This window comes from Pyxicephalus adspersus, chromosome 4 (assembly GCF_032062135.1).
Source record: "Pyxicephalus adspersus chromosome 4, UCB_Pads_2.0, whole genome shotgun sequence".
Taxonomy (NCBI): domain Eukaryota; kingdom Metazoa; phylum Chordata; class Amphibia; order Anura; family Pyxicephalidae; genus Pyxicephalus; species Pyxicephalus adspersus.
This window is the reverse complement of record NC_092861.1, coordinates 104,422,022-104,442,156: the sequence shown is the minus strand read 5'-3', so window position 1 is coordinate 104,442,156 and position 20,135 is coordinate 104,422,022. Positions and strand designations below refer to the sequence as shown.

Below are 20,135 nucleotides of genomic sequence, written 5' to 3'. Positions count from 1 at the left end.
AGCTATTTTGTATTGAATCCAATACAAAATTATTTGAATTTCCCGCCGCTCCCACTGGCACATGCACCGATGTCACTGGGAAACCCCAAAGAACGTCTCTGCATTCGCCGGCTGGAGATCGAAGAAGGACATGTGCCCAGGACCTGTGGGGACCAGCAGGACACCGGGGGATGACAACGGAGCAAGGTAAGTGGGGTTTTAAGTTTTAAAGTGTTTCAGGATTACCGCTTTTTGCATAGAAAACAAAAGCTCCTAAAGCAGTCATATGTTGAGTTTTTTTTCAACATGGTTCCCACCTCAAAAAATCCAGGTCTCAGGTTATTAACATGAACCTAGCAAAAATTTGTGAACTAGAAAGACATCACAAGGATTCTCTTTCTACTGATACTTTCTTGGGGTTGGTAAAGGTCAGGAAGCACCTACTATACTTATATGACTGTAATCATAAGAAATTCTGTGATAGAGTACATAAATCTTTTTACCAGTTTGGGACTAAAGACAGGCTTCTATTAGCACAGGGGCTTCCCAGTATAGAGCCAACATATATATGTTTCATACAGAAAACCCTGGGTGTCCTTGCTGTGTTTCTCATGGCAATTACTATTGATTTTTATTCCTATTATCTTGACTTGTATAACCTTCCCTCTTCGGCTGCCTTTGTGGCTATGATGAAATATTCATATGAAACAGCTCTCCCTACTATTAACCATGAAGAGGTAGAGCATTTGGATTCCTTCTTCACGGAACTTTAGGAATCAAACTCACTTTAGTTTTCACTTCAGTTTCTTCCACACCACCCTTTCCACCACAAAGCTTGGAGGCACATATATCCATTATTCCTAAGCCCAATAAAAATCCTACACTATGTTCCAATTTTTGCCCCATTTCTTTAATGTAGACATAAATGTTTTTCTAAGATTCTTGCCAATAGGTTGACAGGTTATATACCTGGACTTAAACACATGGATCAGGGGGGTTTTATTCATGGTCAAGAATTGGGAGATAATACCATTAAAACTATTCTACTTACCCATCACGCCGGAAGATATTATACCTCTCTGCTTGTTATCGATCAATGCCGAAAAAGCATTCAACAGGGTTAATTGGCCTTTTTTTTTTGATAGACTTCAACAAACTAGATTGGGCCCCCAGATGTTGGAAAGGATTAAGTATCTTCCTTACTTTTTGCACTGGTCACAGAACATCTTGCGGTGACCCACTTAAAAATCTTGATAATAAAGGCTTGTCAATCTGTAATCATCATTATAAACTATGTAATTACAAATTACTTTGCCGAATATATCAATTTGGACTATACCAAGAGTGTGAAAACTTTGAAGCCCTAAGCAATTTTAAACTGAATCCTCATAAGACTGAATTACTCAGAGGGCCTGATTTATGAAAGTGTATCCTCTCTTGGAGAGCTTTTATAAATCAGGCCCAATGTGTCTATTTGGCTCAGTTTTCACATCTTTAGGCAAATGTTCTATTTTGCATATGTTCCAAGGCTCTTAAATACTTGGGTATTCATATTTCTGCAGATTCTCAATGAAGGTTTCTTTTAATTACTTGTCTCTTTTGGAAAATATAGCAGCAGGATCTGAAAAATATGACAAGCCTACCTTATCTTTATTTGCTAGCATAAATATACTTAAGATGGGTGTCCGCCCATGTTTTCTTATTTCATTTATTTCATACAGTTCCCATATCTCTCCCTAAGAATTTTATTCTATGATACATTTCACAAGCATGCACTCGTTATATATGGAATTCGTTATTGTATTTTGGTTTCTAGTTAGGAGAGGAGGAGCTGGTTTGCCTAACATTGCTTTATATGGTCAGGCAGCCTTGCTCCTAAGAATAACAGATTGGTTCCGTAACCAAGTGGAAAAGCTGTGTTATGCTCGAGGAACATTCTTCCCCATGGCCATTACGCTCCCTACTTGGATTACGTACAAGCTATTTCATACACCAAGCTCACCTTCGGTTATTACTCTGCATTTATTGCATAAATATGAAAAACTATCCTTCATAAAGGTAAGACATCTTCTTGTTTAGGCCCCATGACTTTGTTCTTTAGCAATCCTGCCTTCTCCCCTGCCTTGATTTCTCAATATTACCTGTTTTGGAGCGCAAATGCTCACAGGAACCTCAGGTAGTAACACCTATTGCTGAGGCAATAGGTGTCTGACTGAGCCCAGCATATATAGGGAGACTGACAGGCTAGCTGGGCCGGGACTAGAAGGACAGGTGAGAATCAATTAGCAGGAAGGGCTCGGCAACACCCCTAAGTCCAGAGCCAGCAGAGCAGCTAGAGCAAGGTGGGAACAGCTGCTGCTAATCAGACACTATCAGGAGGACAGTAAGTACCAGATCAGTAGTGCTGCTGATCTGTGACAGTACTCCCCCTCTTAGGGCCCTTCCTCAAAAAAGATCCCCCCGGTTTCTCGGGAAATTGCTTATGAATGTCCTTCACCAGCAGGGGGGCATGAAGGTCAGTGTGATATACCCAAGAACGTTCCTCCGGACCATAGCCTCTTCAATGAACCAAATATTGTAATTTGCCCCGAACCAATCTGGAGTCAATGATGGACTCGACTTCAAATTCTTCTTCAGAGCCCACCTGGACAGGAGCAGGAGGAGGGGATTTGTGGGAATAGCGGTTAAGGATCAGGGGTTTCAAAAGAGACACATGAAAGGAGTTGGGAATCCGAAGACTGGGGGCAGATGCAACTTGTAAGTCACCTGATTGACCTAGAATAAAACAGGAAAAGGACCAACAAAACAGGGGGCAAGTTTATATGATGGGACCCGTAGATGTAGGTGTTTTGAGGATAACCAGACTTTATCTCCCGGCACAAATCTGGGGGCAGGGCTTCTCTTTTTATCAGCCCATTTCTTGTGGCCAAGAGAGGCTTTGTGTAATGCCTTCTGCGTGTCTTCCCAGACTTTGTTGAAGCTGGCTCTGACTTCTGCCGCGGCTGGGACCTCAGAACCAGACGGAATAGGTGGAAGTACTCTGGGGTGACACCCATAAGTCATGAAGAAAGGGCTGAAACCTGTAGACTCACAGACCAGACTATTATGAGCAAATTCATCCTGGCAGATACATAGAAACAAAGAAATTGTTCCAGGCATTGATTGACTCTTTCTGTCTGACCATTGGATTGTGCATGGTAAGCCGAGGAAAAATCCAGCTTAATCGCCAGTAGGCGACACAGGGCCCTCCAGAACCGAGATGTGAACTGGACCGCTCGATCTGAGACAATACTAGAGGGGAGACCATGGAGACGGAATACTTCCTGAAGGAAAGTTTTGGCCAACGCTGGAGCTGACGGAAGTCCTTTCAAAGGAATGAAATGAGCTATCTTAGAAAATTGATCTACTACAACCCAATGACGGTACAGCCATTCGATAAGGGTAGGTAAGTGATGAAGTCCATGGAGATATGAGTCCAAGGGCACTTGGGCACTGGCAGCGGAAGGAGGGGACCAGTAGGTAATCTTTTAGGGACTTCACTTTCTGCACACTTGTAACAGGAAGCAATAAAATCTTTCATATCTTGCTTTAGGGTTGGCCACCAATACTGGCGTGAGATGAACTCAAAGGTCTTTCGTAGCCCTTGGTAGCCAGCAACCTTGGAATTGTGCCCCCATGTCAGAATACGGGAACGGAGGGACTTCTTTACAAACTGCTTACCAGGAGGAATGTCCTTCAAACGTACTGGAGCCGCTAGGAGAATTCTGGAAGGATCTATAATGTGCGCAGGTTCCTTCTCTGTATATTCAGAGTCAAAAGAATGAGACAGGGCATCAGCTTTAGTGTTCTTAGATCCAGGGTGGAAGGTCAGTGTAAAATCGAACCTAGCAAACAATAAGGCCCAGCGAGCTTGCCGTGGATTAAGTCTTTGGGCTTTGTCTGGAGGTACAAGAGGTTCTTGTGATCAGTATAAATAGTAATCGGAAAGAGTGCTCCCTCTAGAAGGTGACGCCATTCCTCCAATGCCAGCTTCATGGCCAAGAGTTCTCGATCCCTGACAGTGTAAGAAGAAACCACATGAACGTAATTTGCCCAAGGACCCCTGTTGGGAGAGAACAGCTCCTACCCCCACAGCATAAGCATCAAGCTCCGGAAAAAAGGGCTCCATAGGATCAGGATGTAACAGAACAGGATCCGCTGTGAAGGCCTGCTTCAAGACCTCGAAGGCCTGGAGAGCTTCCTTAGGCAAAACCTTGCAGTTAACCTTCTTAGTGAGGGCCGTGACAGGAGCCACGATGGAGGAGTAACCCTTAATGAACTGTCTGTAGTAGTTGGCGCAGCCAAGGAACCTTTGAAAAGCCTTGAGACCTTAAGGTAATGGCCACTTCAGAACAGCCAAAACTTTCTTGGGATCCATCTGTAACCCCTGATTGGAGACTATATAACCTAGGAAAGGCACTTCAGGGAGTTCAAAGAGACATTTCTCTAGTTTGGCATACAGGCGGTGCTCTCTGAGACGTTGAAGCACAGTCCTTACATGTCTCTAAAGCGAGGGAAGATCTCTGGAAAAGATTAGAATATCATCCAAGTAGACGACCACACAGGTGTAAAGCAAAACGCGAAAGATGTCATTCACAAAGTTTTGAAATACTGCGGGGGCATTACATAGCCCGAAAGGCATGACAAGATACTCTTAATGTCCATCACGAGTATTGAACGCAGTCTTCCACTGGTCCCCTTCATTTATTCGGATAAGGTTATAGGCCCCGCGCAGATCCAACTTGGCTTGGTGGCACCTTGAATACGGTTGAACAGCTCCGAGATGAGGGGTAATGGATATTGTTTCTTGACAGTTATTTTATTCAGACCCCTGTAATCAATACAAGGATGCAGGGAGCCATCTTTCTTCCCAACAAAAAAGAATCCTGCGCCCGCAGGTGAAGTGGATTCGCGAATGAAACATCTTTCAAGGTTTTCCTTAATATATGCTGTCATGACCTGGGTTTTGGGTCTGGACAGGGGATAAACTCGACCACAGGGAGGCTTACTACCAGGTAAGAGATCAATGGAGCAGTCATAAGGACAATGGGGTGGCAGGCTCTCTGACTTTTGTTTGGAGAAAACGTCCTTAAAATCTTGATAGGAGTCAGGAAGGCCAGGTAACAGTGCAGTCACAGTCAGGCAGACAGTCCATGCCGGTGCAGTTATCTTCAGGCAGTTAGAACTCCAGGACTGAATGTCTCCAGAAACCCATTTTATAACTGGAGAGTGCTGGCGAAGCAGGGCATACCCAAAAGGAGTTGATTCACTAGCTGGAGCATTACTAGGAACTCCAGAGTTTCAAAATGGAGCACCCCCACCCGGAGAGAAATTGGCCTGGTTTTGAAACAGATAGGCTCAGGAATTATTGTACCGTTGACTATGGAAATAGGGACAGGGTTATCCAGAGCTACCAGTGGAATCCGGTGCTTGAAAGGGAAACTGTGGTCCATGAAGTTGACGGCGGCTCTACAATCCAGATAAGCCTCGGCCCAAACAGTCTGGACAGGGAAGAACAGCTGCACTGTAAATGTAATCTTGGAAGAGGGAGTGCAAAAGAATGGACCTAGGGAATCCATCCAATCCTGCCATTCCCTAGGTCGGGCTTTTGGGCACCTGAGAGGACAGTTATTTCTGTAATGTCCCTCACCTCCACAGTACAGACACAGGTGTTGCAAACGGCGATACTGGGAGTTTGGATCGATTGGTCTTTATGGGTTCCGGAGAAGATCCGGTGGACTCAGATGATTTGCCCACTGGAAGGGAGATTAGCGGGGGATGTGCTGCACGCTCCTGGCAACATTCTCGGAGGAGTCGGTCAATTCTAATAGCTAGCTGCATGGCAGAATGCAGGCTCTCAGGTGGGGGTAGTGTACCAGGGTCTTTAATTTTCTCAGCTAAGCCTAGTCGAAATTGGGAATGGAGAGCAGGGTCGTTTTACTGCGAATCTTCAGACCACCTGCAAAATTCAGCGGACCTATGTCCCTGGCGCAAGGTATGAAGGGCAGATTCAGCAGATGCCGCTCCATCTGGGTCATCATAGAGCAGACCAAGTGCATGGAAAAATACATCCACAGAGGCCAGAGCTGGGTTTCCTGGAGGCAGACTGAAGGCTCAAGACTCCGGATCGCCTTGCAATAAGGTTATGACCGGCCTACTCGCTGTTCCTCGGAGCCTGGGGAGAATGGCCGCAGGCGAAAATACAGTAGGCGGGTATTTTTAAAATTGGAAAAGTGCTTACGGTCCCCAGCGAAGCGATCAGGTAGGTTCATCTTAGGTTCGGCTGCAGGTGGAATATTAGCTCGAACAGCAGCAGCAAGTGCTGAGAGGGGAGTGGAAGCAACGCTGTCTAGCAGGGAGGTCTGGAGTTGCTGAAGGCGAGTTGATAAATCCTGCAGCGCCTGTACAACTTGATTCGTTTGAGCCTCCTGTTGTTCAATTCGTCGCTCCAGGGCTTGCACTGAGCTGGGCAGAGGAATGTCAGCGGGATCCATGGCCTCAGCAAACTGTCATGATAAAGACACTTGAACAGGAGGTGGACCCTCTGTGCTACCAGCACGTTTAGCTGAGGTGATATCAGAGGCGCAGAGTCTAAGGTACTGCCTGGTGTTCACCAGAGCACCCTGCAGGGGGTGTTGGGCTTTGCTGCAAACGGCACCCAGGTTGCGGCCCTCAGACTCACCCCTGCAGGTAGCAGCTGGCAGCTGGAGATAACCGAAGGCAAAATACCAAATCGACAGGCAGATTCAAAAACCGAAAACAGGACCGGGTCAGGGCAGGCAGAGAACAGGCATAGTCAGGACAAGCCAAGGTCAGGAACAGGAAACCAAGACTGGGATCTGAATGCTCACAGAACCCTCAGGTAGTAACACCTATTGCTGAGGCAATAAGTGTCTGACTGAGCCTAGCATATATAGGGAGACTGACAGGCTAGCTGGGCAGGGACTAGAAGGACAGGTGAGAAGAAGGGCAACGGCAACGCCCCTAAGTCCAGAGCCAGCAGAGCAGCCAGGGCAAGGGGGGAACAGCTGCTGCCAATCAGGAGGACGATAAGTACCAGATCAGTAGTGCTGCTGATCTGTGATAGATACACAATTACCCTCAGTAATTGCTTTTTATCGTATGATGCCAGATAGAGTCTTTTTGTAGTTTCAATATTGTCAACTTACGTCTTTTCTAGCCTTTTTTCAGGATCTACAATTGTTACATAGAGCACAAACTAATTTCGAAGACTTTCTTTGCCAGAGGGCCCCCCAGCCTCATGTTATTTCTGAGATATACCAGATACTCCTTCAAGACCATTTTTCAGAACAACCTTTAAATCTTCCATATTGGGAGAAGGAGTTGGACTCCTCCCCCTCAGTTTTGGATTGGGGGAAATCCTTTACCTCATAAAATGTATCTTGCCTGCAAGGCACAGCAAAAGAACTTTCAAAACTTTCTCGTTGGTATCGATGTCCTCTTGACATACACTGCTTTTCCTAATCTGCTTCTGATATTTGCTGGCGATGTCAGGGACGTGTGGGACGATATCCTCCCACTATATAATGAACTTAATGCCACCTCAGTTCCTAACACCCTTGAGGTGGTATTATTACTGATGCTCCCAGGATCCCTTAAGTCCATTAACAAAATAAAGATATTTTGAGACATTCTTAACTGCTGCTAGGTTGGGTATTCCTATTTATTGATATATAGATTTTGCAAATGACAATTTTCACCATCTCTAAGGGAATTGGTTAAAGAACTTGTGTATTGATCAAGTGGAACACCTTGTGGCAACAGATATGGATGTATTAGAAAAATATATGGCAGTTGGAAAGGGGTGGTCTTTTTTTGATTTCTAATTCTGGCTACTCATTGCGTAAGTGTAACTATATTTACATTTTTTTTATCACCTTTCATCTCTCACTCTTTTATTTTTTCCTGATGGCATATACAGCTTCACAGTTTTGTCTTGGGCTAAGTACCCCACCTGCCCTAATCCACTGGATACATGGCACTTATTCAGCTGCAAATGTTGGGGCTAATTGGATAGATTACTTACAATTACTTTCTATATTACTTTGTACGTGTTAGATATCATTTTACCTCACTTTTTTCTTTATCTACAAAACTTCAATTATATGATAATTATGTTTTTTTTATACTGTTATGTTGTAAATAAACATGATTTGTTTTCTGTTGGCCTATTTTAATATGTTGCACATCTATATATCTTGGTGGTAAATATGGTACCTAAGTTGTTAAACCTTATTTTTTGTTTTGTTTTTTTGTTTGCTTTTCTATAATGTGTGTTGTATTTATACTTTGTATAAAAATATTTAAAATAAAAATGTGCACTTTGGTGTCTTTTTGGAAGGTATTATTTTAATTTTTTTCTAGCACTTTTTAGGGCAGAATTTTTTCATCATAGCATGCAAGATGATTTTAAATACCCCCCCCCCCCCCCAAATGTTTTGTTTTTTTGTTGTAAAAAAAAAAACTCAAACAACAACAAAATATTCAGAATAAATAAATTGAAAAAATCAAAGAATAATAACATAATTTTACTTTCATTAAGAAATTCAAAAACCCTTAATGATTTTTTTCCACTGAATGTAAATGACAGCATGGCTGTTTAGGTGTCTCACCAACTTATGTGGGTGCTATTTGAGTTCATCTGTACCTAATTTCAGTCTGTGTTCTTTACTGTGTTTGTCTGGTCTGTATACGATAGACTGTACACTTCAATCTCCACAGGTTTTAGCTTTTTAATCCTGTGTATTTAACCTGTATGGGCTTAAGCTTCTTCTGGTCCTGCTGTCTTTCTGTTTTTGCTTTAACCTCTGCTCTTGCTTCCTGTTTGTCTGTGGGTTTTTACTTGTCAATCCTGTTAGATGCATATTGCAAGATGTCCTGCTGCATGCCATCAATAACTTATACAGCTCTGCTGAGAACTAAATGATCCTGGTCTTTGTACCTAGGTGAGAGCCATTTGCCCCCAATTGACTGTTAGGTATTCTACGGTTTCTCTGTTCTGACAGTATACATGTTCTCCTATCGGTCTCAGTTTTCTGTTCTTGCTCTTGTACTCAACCATATTCATGCCATTTTATTTCTTTGCTTCTATGCTTCCAAAGCCCACTGATACAATAAAAAGTAACCTCCTCTCTGTGATGTTATTTCACTTACATTATTAAACCCTCCAAGTGCATGTACAAGTCGAAACAATTTGAAAAGATTCAAATTTCTGTATCCTAGTACAGGATTTTTGTTGATTGGTGTTCCTAAAAAATATGAAATGGAACATTACTATTCACAAAATTGTTCAAAACAAAAAATATTTAGCATATGGATAGACATGGTGACAACAGAATGAGTAATAAAATGCTGTTAACATAAATGATTGTAGTGGACCTTGTATATTAGTTTTGTATATTGAAAAAGTATTAAAAAAATACACAATATATATATATATATATATATATATATATATACGAGCCAGTGGCCTTGGCCTTTGAGCCATGAGGAACCACACAAGGATCTGACACTTCCTATCTGTTGCGAGCCCCTAAAGAGGAGTCTGGACATGAGCAAATAAAATGGAGTATGGGGGAAGGTGGACATGACTGGGTGAGCTGTGGATGCGGACAAGATAGAAGAGGGTTAATAGGTTGGAGTCAGATAGGGGTCACTAGGTGGGGATTCGTTAAGAAGGTGAGAAGGGGTGGAGTGTAGGTAAGGTTAAGTACAAAGTGGAAAAGATTGAAGTAAAAAGAAGTACAAGTAAATTGATTGACTCTGCACCCACCAAGATGGAGGTAGTGCGGCAGGGGCGTCCTGGTGACTTGAACTGGGTCTAGTACGGCTGGGTAGGACCCAAACTACAGCGGGTTAGACTGCTAAAACTTTTCCCAGGCCTCTGCAGGGAAGTGGAAGCCCCAGTTGGGACCCTCATAAGTGTCGCGAACCACAGTGTGGGGGAAACATGAAGCAGCATGGAGCCGGCACTGTGGGAGAGGATAGTGCACGCTGGTCTAGCACCAAGGGCCGTCCATGGCCTGTCAGGTGGAGAGAATGTCAGAGGCAAGTAGGGTCCAACTGCCCCGGTTTCCAGGAAACAGAACGGATTGCAGTGATTATGTGGAAATTACTAAGGCTTTTCATTTGCAGGTGCCATGGGAAAACATGGATGGGTTGATAATAGATGATGTCCCTAGGTGGAAGGCACGAGAGTTGGCAAGACACTGGCCTCCATAAAAAGGTGAGATGGCTAGCTCTGTGGAAGAGGGTTCTTGATTAGAGGGGGAGATCCCAGGTGAGCACATAGAACTCAGGGGCAAGATAGTAAAGGTAAAAAAAGTCGAGGAGAAACAAAGAGGGTCCAGGGTGTTCCTGGAGACCTTTTCTAACTGGTTGCAGGCATTTGCTATTTTTGTGAGTGATTTGGGGGAAAAAGCACCAAAGCATTGTTCAATGTTATTCTGTATTCTAGATGCCATTAGTGAAGTTCATGTGGGGTTAAGAGGTTTGATATGAAGAGGCAGATCTATTGGGATCATAAGGACATCAGTTTTTTGGATGAAACTGCCAGCAGAGATAGTGTTGGCTCTACCTTTACCTCTACCTCTCTATCTTTTCTCAATAAGTATTCAGAAAGAGCAGTGGTGTGGGTGCCGGAGGAGGAGATTCAAAATGGGATTTCGGATTCCTTGTGGGTTGGTGAAGGTCTCCAGACAGGCTAAAAAGTTGAGAATGAAGATGGACCATCCATGAGTGGTATCTGCTAGATTTCAGCAGGAGGTAGAATTGGAGAGGAGGAGTGCTCTGTTTGTGACCCTTCCGATCCCAGTGGTGGTTTCTCGTTTAGGCCTAGTTCCAAAGGAGACAAATAAATTTAGTCTAACCTCAGCATTTGCCCTATAAGCCTGTATTTGCTAAGGTGTTGGTGGCAGTACCAATATTTTGTTGATACGTACTTATCTATGGGGTGTTCAATTTCTTCCACATTTTTTGAGACATTTTGTTTGTTCCTTGAGTGGGTGGTTTGAGATATGGGGGTTTTCTCTTTTGTTTTCTAATACTTGGTTGGTTCTCTGTGTAAGAGCCCCCTAAATTTGCAGGTTTGCAGTATTTTGTAAGTTATGTTGCAGTTAATTTCAGACCATTTTGGGGTGCCATTGGTGGTGGAGAAGATGGAGGGTCCAATTATGATTTTGGCTTTTCTGGGAATCGAGACTGATAGAGTTGTTATAAAGTGTAGATTTCCAGAATACAAGCTGCAGGAGTTATTAGGGGAAGTAGTGGCGGCTTGTGGTCGATGACAAATTCAGTTGCAACTATTGCAATTCCTTCTGAGGAAATTAAACTTGCTTGCAGAATAGAAATTAGAAATTGGGTAGAACTTAGAAATTAGGTAGAATGTTTGCCACCGCTTGGTGTAAGCAATGTGGGGAGTAAAGGCACCATTGCATTATGTAGGGAGGGAGGATTTGCTAATTTGGAAGACATTTTTGCAATCATACAATGGAAGATCTTTGTGGTTGGAGGATGTGGTAGACAGTTTTTACTTCACAATGTACATGCAGTGGCAGGTACAGATTTTGAAGTGTAATTGGGGGCAGTGTGCTGGACTGAGGCCAGCAGAATGAGGAGGCAGGTATGTTAACCAATTTGGCACTGTTAGAGCAGTTTTCTTTAGTGCACAATGCTGGAGTGTCTAACCAGGTTGCTGATGCTCGGTTTCATTTTTAGTGGAACAAATTGTGATCCCTGACACAGGAGGTGGTGCAAGTTTTGTTAATCAGGAATTGTGTTGGGATTATCAGAGTGCTTATATGGAGATCTTTAAGCAAGTCAGTGTGGTTAGCCTGTGCCATGGTATGGCGATAATGGCAGGCGTTGTTAGTTGAGTATGGTAAACCTGCACAAGAATTATTTTTGGTGAAACAGGCTTTGAAAGGATAATGGAAAGGCTTGCTGGAACAGGATCAAAGGTGTCAGGAGACCTTCCACCTCATGCGGGTTCTGCTTTGGCAGTTGGAAAAGGTGTGTGATTCAGGGTATGAAGAGTTGCTTTTGTAGAATGTCCTTTGTGTTGGACTTCGTTGGGGCTTTGCAGTTACAGGAGTTGGTCAGTCCATCAAAACAAAGAATGGGAGGTATTCAGGTGGAAGAGGTTACTTGGCAGGCAAGGGGGTTGATTTGTTTGTGGATTAGAAGATCCAGAAGGTAAAGAAGATTAGAAGATTCAGTTGGGTAAATGGTTTTGAGTAGAGTTGTTTGGGGTGGCTGGTTTTTATATTTTCCCAGTGGTGGCAGTGGGGGCATTCAGCACAGTGTGGCTGGAGTGGGAGGGATAATTTTTATTCATAAGGATGGCCAGCCATTGTCGCACTTTCAATTTGTGGCGGTGTTGCGGAAATGTTTGAGGTTGACAGGTTTCACTCCCCAGGAATATTCATCACATTTCTTCAGAATGGAGAAGGCTACAGAAGTGAATGGTCGAGCCTGGGTGAGCAGATCATTCGGTGAATGGGCACTCATATGTAGTCTGGGAGACGAGCAGAGTGGATATTAGGCCTAAGGCAGAAGACTTGGAGTGCTGCTTCAGTTTGGAATGATACGTTGCAGAATTTTTTTTAAGCAGGATTGGAAGAAATTGGAGGGGGGTGGCAGCCCCTGTATTGTGACCCAACACTTCAGTAACCACCACAAATAAGCCCGGTTACTGAAAAGCGCCAAGTGGTGCACTCAGCTAAAAGGACTTGGGGATAATTGAATGCATTGAATCGGCATCCTAGGAATGTTATGGAGCAGGGTGCTGCCCAAGGTGGGGCAATGGGGGTTGGAACAGTATGATCGTTCCAAGGGGACAGACCCAGGTGGTGTTTGTTCAGAGTTGTTGCCCTCAATGACTTGCAAGCAGTTTCAAATTCCCATGCATTCCAATGAACTAGTACACTCCAGAGTGTTTGTGGGCAGCATGTTTTTGAGTGTTAAAAGAATGTCTCTTGCTGTGTTTTGAATCTTTTAAATCCAGAAATTTTTTTAATATACAGGTTCACAATCGAAAATACAGCCATCGATATTCCGGTTCTTTCAGTTTTCCAACAAGAATTTCGGATCACATTTTCAATACAGGGCTGTAGTACACTGTTTGGTCACCAATGTTTTGATGGCGCTGTTCTGCAGAAACAGCTGTTAGGTCTTGCATGCTACACTAAATACAAATTTAGACGTCCCTGCTGCCTGCTCCCTGGAACTGTGCCAGATGTCCGTGGGTGCTACGAGAGGAAGGCTGGCCTGTGTGTGGAGGTGAGTATAAAGAAAAAAGTCCAGAATTTTCAAAAATCTGACATTTCTCAGGCCTGGAGGTTGCCAGACTTTTGATTGTCAACCTGTATCATTTTTACACTAATAATACCTTCCTCTTTTTTATTTAACAAACTGGTTGCCAATTGTATTGTGTTTATTAATAGCAATCAATAGCAATATGATATTTCTATAAAAAACAGTATATAAAATCTTAGGTTTTCACCTCTGTCCTTCATAAACTTGTACAGCTGTTGTAAAAAGTTTTCACATTCATCAGGAAATGGTTCCACTTCCTCCTACATAAAAATAGTAATGTATTTTTCGAATAAGTCATTAGAGAACAATTTCTGAAGACCACAAATAATTACTACAGTAGGATTTTTATTATTGAATGGCAGAAATAGGATTTATAGATTCTCTTACATACAGTAAGAGAAATGGTCTAGGTTAAGAGAGGACTGTCTTTGGTGACCTCCTAAAAGTTAGAATTTCATTGTACTTTATGAGTCACTAACCAAAGTCAGAGAATCAGTATGGATAAAAAGTATTAAAAAGCTTTGGTAGTGAAAAATTGTTGATTGTGTTTAGGGCCTTGATATAGAATGATTTGCAATTTAGAATATATTTACTCCATTCATAAATGTTACATATTTATTATATTACATATTACATAATACAATTTGTTATGCCTTCTGAAATGCCGATTTTTTCTGCTTGTGTTGAATATATGTATTGTTGCAAATTCTTAACTATAAACTGAATTTTTATTACCTTAAAAATGCCACTAAAAAAACAATCTTGGTTTATTCTTGGGTTTATTTATTTATTCAGATTGAGCCCACCTTATTATAATGTTCCCTCTTTTAAATTATGTTTTAAAAATAATGCACTATTGATGTATATGTACATATAAATTTGATTGGCACTTTTATTGATTAATGTTGGAATGTTAGCAGTGACAACCACATTTTGTGGCCTAGGTTTATACTCAAGTCAAAGCATTTTCTTGTATTTTCAGGTAAAAATGTGCACTTTGGTTTATATTCAGATCTGTTTATATTCAAATACAAACAGTATACTACTAAAAGTAATTCAAATAATTAGAATTGTGGAGTTTCATCTGTGTAGGACCCATATATTTGTTTTTTGTATAAAAGTTTATTGGGAAAACCCCGCTCCAGTTCTATAGTTCTATAGGCAGATCCTTACAAAAGCCATGTGAATATTACTAAAACATGTGAGCCCTTCACCCTTTCTCTCATTAAAATTAGAATATTTATGAATTATTGTTTATGGTAAATAAGTGGCATTGATACATACATATATCTTGCACAGAGATGGTTATGTATTGATGTTGAACGTATTAATATTACATGAGTGTTTTCTCTACTATGGTAGTTTAATCTTGTATAGAGCCTATGCAACATTTATTACATTTTCTTTTGCGCCAAAAACACTGCTTTTCTGAACCAATCTTCAATAGGAGTTCAAATACTTTTTTTTATAATTAGAATTGTGGTTAATGTGCAATCCTCTGCACTCAGTTTATTATATATCTAGATATGTGAAGGAACCACTAAATTGCACCACTAAGTAAAAAAATGGTTAAATCTTAAAACATATATAAATATTTACTTTAAAAGAAAACATTGGGGTAAGAGACAAATAGAAAGAGAAATAACAAAATCTAAGCAAACTGTCACAAAGATGGCAGGTATACAAGGATAAATCTATGAATTGTTGAATGTATTGGGTGTCTTTCAATATTACAGTCCAAAAATCAAACATAAAGACCACAATAATTTGTCCGAGCTCATAACAAAATCTGACACATTTCACAGTGAACTGCTTCTTCAGGAGTGGTATAGGTAAATATAAAAGCTATGAAGATAAACAATGGATAAACCTGGAATGCTAAGCTGTCATTAGGTTGTGTACATAATATAAGGTCTTTTTAGGTCAATTTAAAACATGCATATGATGGTGAATAACCCCCGTGAGTTTTGAATCAATTAATCAAAGTAGTAGCCATCAAAAATAACAAAAAAATGACATCTAGCCTATAAAATATTATTTAAATATTCATGAAAAACAGTAACAAAATGTTACAGCAAAATGAAGACATATTACAATAATTATAATATAAAATATAATTACAATACCTTTAAATGAAATGTGTTCACACTCTATCAATCCTACCTGGAGAATGAAAGCGAGGAAGGGAAGCCCGTGTTATTTGCCTTGTAGCTATGCTGAAAATGATGATAGATGCCCAAAAAGTAGGGAAACAGTAAGTATCTGCATCAATATCAACACAGGAGCCTGGGAAGATTCAAAAGGCAAACCCAGCATGGATCTCTGTCACAAAGAGGCAGTCAGAGAGTTTGCACCCAGACACTATCAACCAACCCCTCCTCAAAAGGCAGCAAATCTACCACATATTATATACGGAGTGGATCTTACCAGGTTTCATGTGACAACCGTTTTGGACTAGATGCAGGAAATATACTTGCTGACCATAAATGTGTAATAATCTTACTATACAATCTAAGACTGGAGCGCATAGTGGGTGAACACTATAGAGGGTGAACCAGAAAGCCTGGAATAGATCTAGTTCAGGATTCAAAACATTTGCCAGGGTAAACATTTGCACAGGATAGTAAAGCATTTTCAGTACACCTAGGGTGATTTGCCTAGCAAACATGGGCAAACAGAAGAAAACTAGGGGATAAGGAGTCACACCATCCAGAGGACAGTGGAAATCGGCGGTGAGAACACTGCTGCAGCAGTATCTTTCCCATGCAACACCAGACCCAATGAAGAAGGCAAAGATGGTGCCGTCATCCCCCCACACTACACATAGCAGACCACGTGGCCAGCTCTGGCACGCTCCCAGCAGACACAGGAGATTTCAGAATGCTGTGTCACAGCACACAGACACTTTATGTGTACTTTTTGAAAACACCACAGATTCTCTGCGGTGAGAACTCCACTCACTCGGCTGGCTCCCTTCACACTCCCCCAGCAACAGCCCCATACAGCTGCCAATACACCTCCCATTAACTGCTGAGACAGAAACCATGGGGAGGGGGGGGGGACTCAATAGATCAGCAGAATACTTTGAGGGGATTTGGGCTTCCCTGGAATGAATTGCCCATGGTTGTTGTGGTGGCTCAGGGTCCTTGCAAGGAAGGAAGATTGGTCACGATTCGTCACCCTGAGGATTTACCACATTTTGCTCCTTACTTTGGATTGTTATGTCACGGAAATAATTTGACAGTTTATGTAAATATTTATGGGTTAAATTTGAAGTGTACAAAAAAGATACCACAGACTTGCAAGTAAAATTTAAAGATTATACTATTTAATAATAAAGCGAGATAGATAAAACAATGCAGTAACAAAGAGTTAGATACAACAAAAATACATAGCTGCGGAGGTGAGTTGCATTCATCCAAGGAGTCCCCCAATTTAATGGCTTGGCAAATGATCAAAAAACATGTTCCATGCTGTAAGTTCTGATTGGGAATAGTTAATTAGGTGTGGCATTGTGTTTTTAACTATCCAGGAACTGGGATAATGGCCAGTTCTTGACCAGTATTGACTAATGATCATCCTTTAACCAGCATTTTACCTTATAAGGATGCCAGTTAAAGGTTGTGCTGAATTCCTTTAGGATGATCTCATATAGGGTAAGCATATACAAGTATATACTGGTAAAGCATTAATGTTGGTGATACATAATTGATATTAAATAAAATTGTGCTAACCCAACAGGGATCATTGGTCCATCTATAACCAGCTTGGACCCTCTACCTGTCTTCAATCGATTCATGCCCAGAAACACGGTGACTCTCCCCAATCATCCCCAGAAAATACAGAGCACAGACCTGAAGCCCCATAATGCAGACTACACCTCCCTATGGCTGCAACCTAGTTTCCACTTCACGTCCTCTACTCCTACACTAAGCTTCCCCAGAAGGACTGCACAATTACTATTACTTCAGCATCCAAAAATCAAGGTGGGTAGACCTACATTGTCTGGATACAGCTCTGATGATTCCGTAAGCTATGTCCGTATGGACTTTTATTCCTCTCCTCATGCAATTGCTCTATGCAATGTGTATTAATACTTTAGTTGTTTTGCTTTACTCATGTACAATGCTCACATACTAGCATATCTAGCCTACTTTGAAGAAGAGGGGAGAGTTCACTCTACGTTTCAGGGTTTTTGGTCTTTAGCCTGGTAAATATAATAGGGACTTCTATTTATGTCTATAGTCCCTCCTTGGACCAGGCAACATTTTGCAGCCTAGGCCCCATCTTTCCCATTTTCCCCGCAGTATCGGAGGTTTACTGTGCAGGGGGGGAGCTAGGCAGTTTGGTGGATAGACGTTCCCTAGACACATCTACATTGTTACTACACTCAGGTTATGTTCTTTAATTTGTTGCTCATTAGTGTCCATTTGTCCTCACTCAAACAACAGCCCTATCCCACATCTGCATGGCGGGTGATTTCAAACTGCTACCCCCACTTGATTGGCTATCCACCAACCACCAACCCAATTAGACCCTCTCTCTCCTACATCCCGAGCATCGGCTATTGCATAAATTTAGTTTTTTTTAACATACGGTGTCTCTACCACTCCTTGGACAAGCAAAATACCTTTTACACATAAGTGCATAAGACACACACTAGAATCAACTACTTTTTCACGAACATGCCCATGTTGAGGGCGACCTCGCATACAGATATATGCCAAGTTAGCTGGTCAGACCATGCTCCCATTTTGCTGACAGCAGACTGGGAAACCACCCATGTCAGGGAATGTCATTAGCGCTTGAATGACTTTCTGTTAAAATACACATCTATCAAGGTGGCCCTTCAGAATGCCCTGGATAGGTATTTCTATTTCTAAGATAACTTACATTCTGTGGCACAGATCTGTATCTATTGGGAAGCACATAAGGCAGTCATTAGGGGACAGTATATCTAAATCTACAAAACCAAAAATCACAAACTTCTCCAGCACACACAGCTCGTACATGCTCTGCAAAAGCTCAAGAAGTCATTGTATTCTGCTCCCTCTACTAGAGGACACTACGCCAAGTCGTAGACACTCTCCATCAACTGAAAGAATTACACCTAGATAAGGTTGAAAGGCCCCTTTCATTACTTAGACAAAAATACTATGACAAAGGGAATACGTTAGATTCTCTGCTTGCGAATCAAGTCCAGAAAAAAACATCGAAATTAGCCCCAATGCCACTATGCGATCATACAGACGGCATCCAATAAAACCCAGAGTTCATGGTCAATTTGGGGAGGTATCTAGTCTCCAAACCCTTATCTCTGCATATCTTAACAGCTACTCTCCTACCATTGTGGAGGATTCAGCTGTGGAAGCCCTAAATAAATTCATAACTGTGAAAGAAATTCTAGCTACTTTATTCAATCTGCCTTTACATAAGGCTTCAGGCCCAGATGGTTTCCCATTTAATTCTTTTAAAACCTTCACATCCACGCTGGTCCCATATATGGCTAACCTTTATAAAAGCTTTTTTGAGGGGTCCCCAGCTCCATACTCCATTCTTATATTTTGGTGTTTCTCAAACCGGGTCATGATTCTCAAAACTTTGGCAGCTACAGCCCAATAGTGCTTCTCAACACAGATTTAAAAATTTTCACCAGAATCTTCTCCACCCAAGTAGGAACCTATTTGCCTATGGTAATATCTGTGGTTCTAAGCCTTGCCACAGAAAAAGCATTTGACCAGTTGAGCTGGCCCTTTCTAATGTAGAGGTTAAGATGGCTCAACTCTATACACTTGTCCCACAGCGGAGGAAAAGTGGTATTAAGTGGTATTCAAGACAAGTACACCGAAACCTTTGTACTTGACTTGAATACCACTTATGCTATTATTGTACAACTCTAGCACCATCACATATATATTTCCAACCACCCTAATTACTGGATAATAATTAAAATACCATTATCAGAATAACAATACAAATATCTGTTCTCTCTTAACACCTAAGAATCATCACCCAAACGCCTTTTAAAGAGCCATCCAAAGGATATTTTATCTCCAACAATAGGGCTAGCCCTTACTGTAAGTTGAATATCCCACAATATATACTACCAAAAACGATTTCTATTATCCTCCAAAAACCTACATTAAATAATACACTTTCTCTGTTCACCCCCCTTTCCCCCCCTCTTCTCATCCCTAGTTTCTTTTCCTAAGCACTACGGCTTTTATAACCAAATCATCTCACAAGTATTATGAGGACAAGTTGGCCCCCACAGAAAAGATTTCAGCAATATTATCAAGTAAGCTTTATTAGCATCAATCTGATTATTCTAAAACCACTATACTGTTACAAATATTTGATATCTGACTTTTCTTATTACTCACAACTCAAAAGGTCTCCCCAACAAACCCCTGAGGAAGCCTTAATAGGCGAAATGCGTTGGGTGGGAAATCTATTGCTGTCTGAACAGGACCTAAACTGCTTGTACCGTACGCTTATTTGTTGCCTAGCTTAGTTCTCCTATGTTAGCACTAAGACTAGCATAGGTCATCTTTGACTAGTTTTATAATATTTTTGAATGAAATAAACTTTATTGTTTTATAAAAACATTCCGTGACACAAAAAAGCCTGTCTTTTCTCTATCCCCAAAAACTCACCTTCTCAAATTAAAAAGTATTAGCAACAGTGGGCTACCCTGGTGAGTACCTCTAGTCATATTGACTAGTTCCTCTTTAGACAAAGCCTAGTTAAAAGGGTTTTTTTATATGTACTGTAGGTTGGCC

General features: G+C 41.5%; 1 protein-coding gene across 5 annotated transcripts in view; it reads right to left on the bottom strand.

The window, feature by feature from the left end:
• Positions 1-20,135, bottom strand: part of ARID4B (AT-rich interaction domain 4B) — a 420,630-nt gene that overhangs the window by 178,632 nt on the left and 221,863 nt on the right. For all 5 annotated transcript variants that reach the window (XM_072409207.1, XM_072409204.1, XM_072409206.1 and 2 more), the window contains 2 exons: positions 13,541-13,613; positions 9,193-9,287 (listed from right to left, as the gene is read on the bottom strand). In XM_072409207.1, the coding sequence (XP_072265308.1) occupies positions 9,193-9,287; positions 13,541-13,613 (168 nt within the window). The remainder of the gene's footprint in view (positions 1-9,192; positions 9,288-13,540; positions 13,614-20,135) is intronic.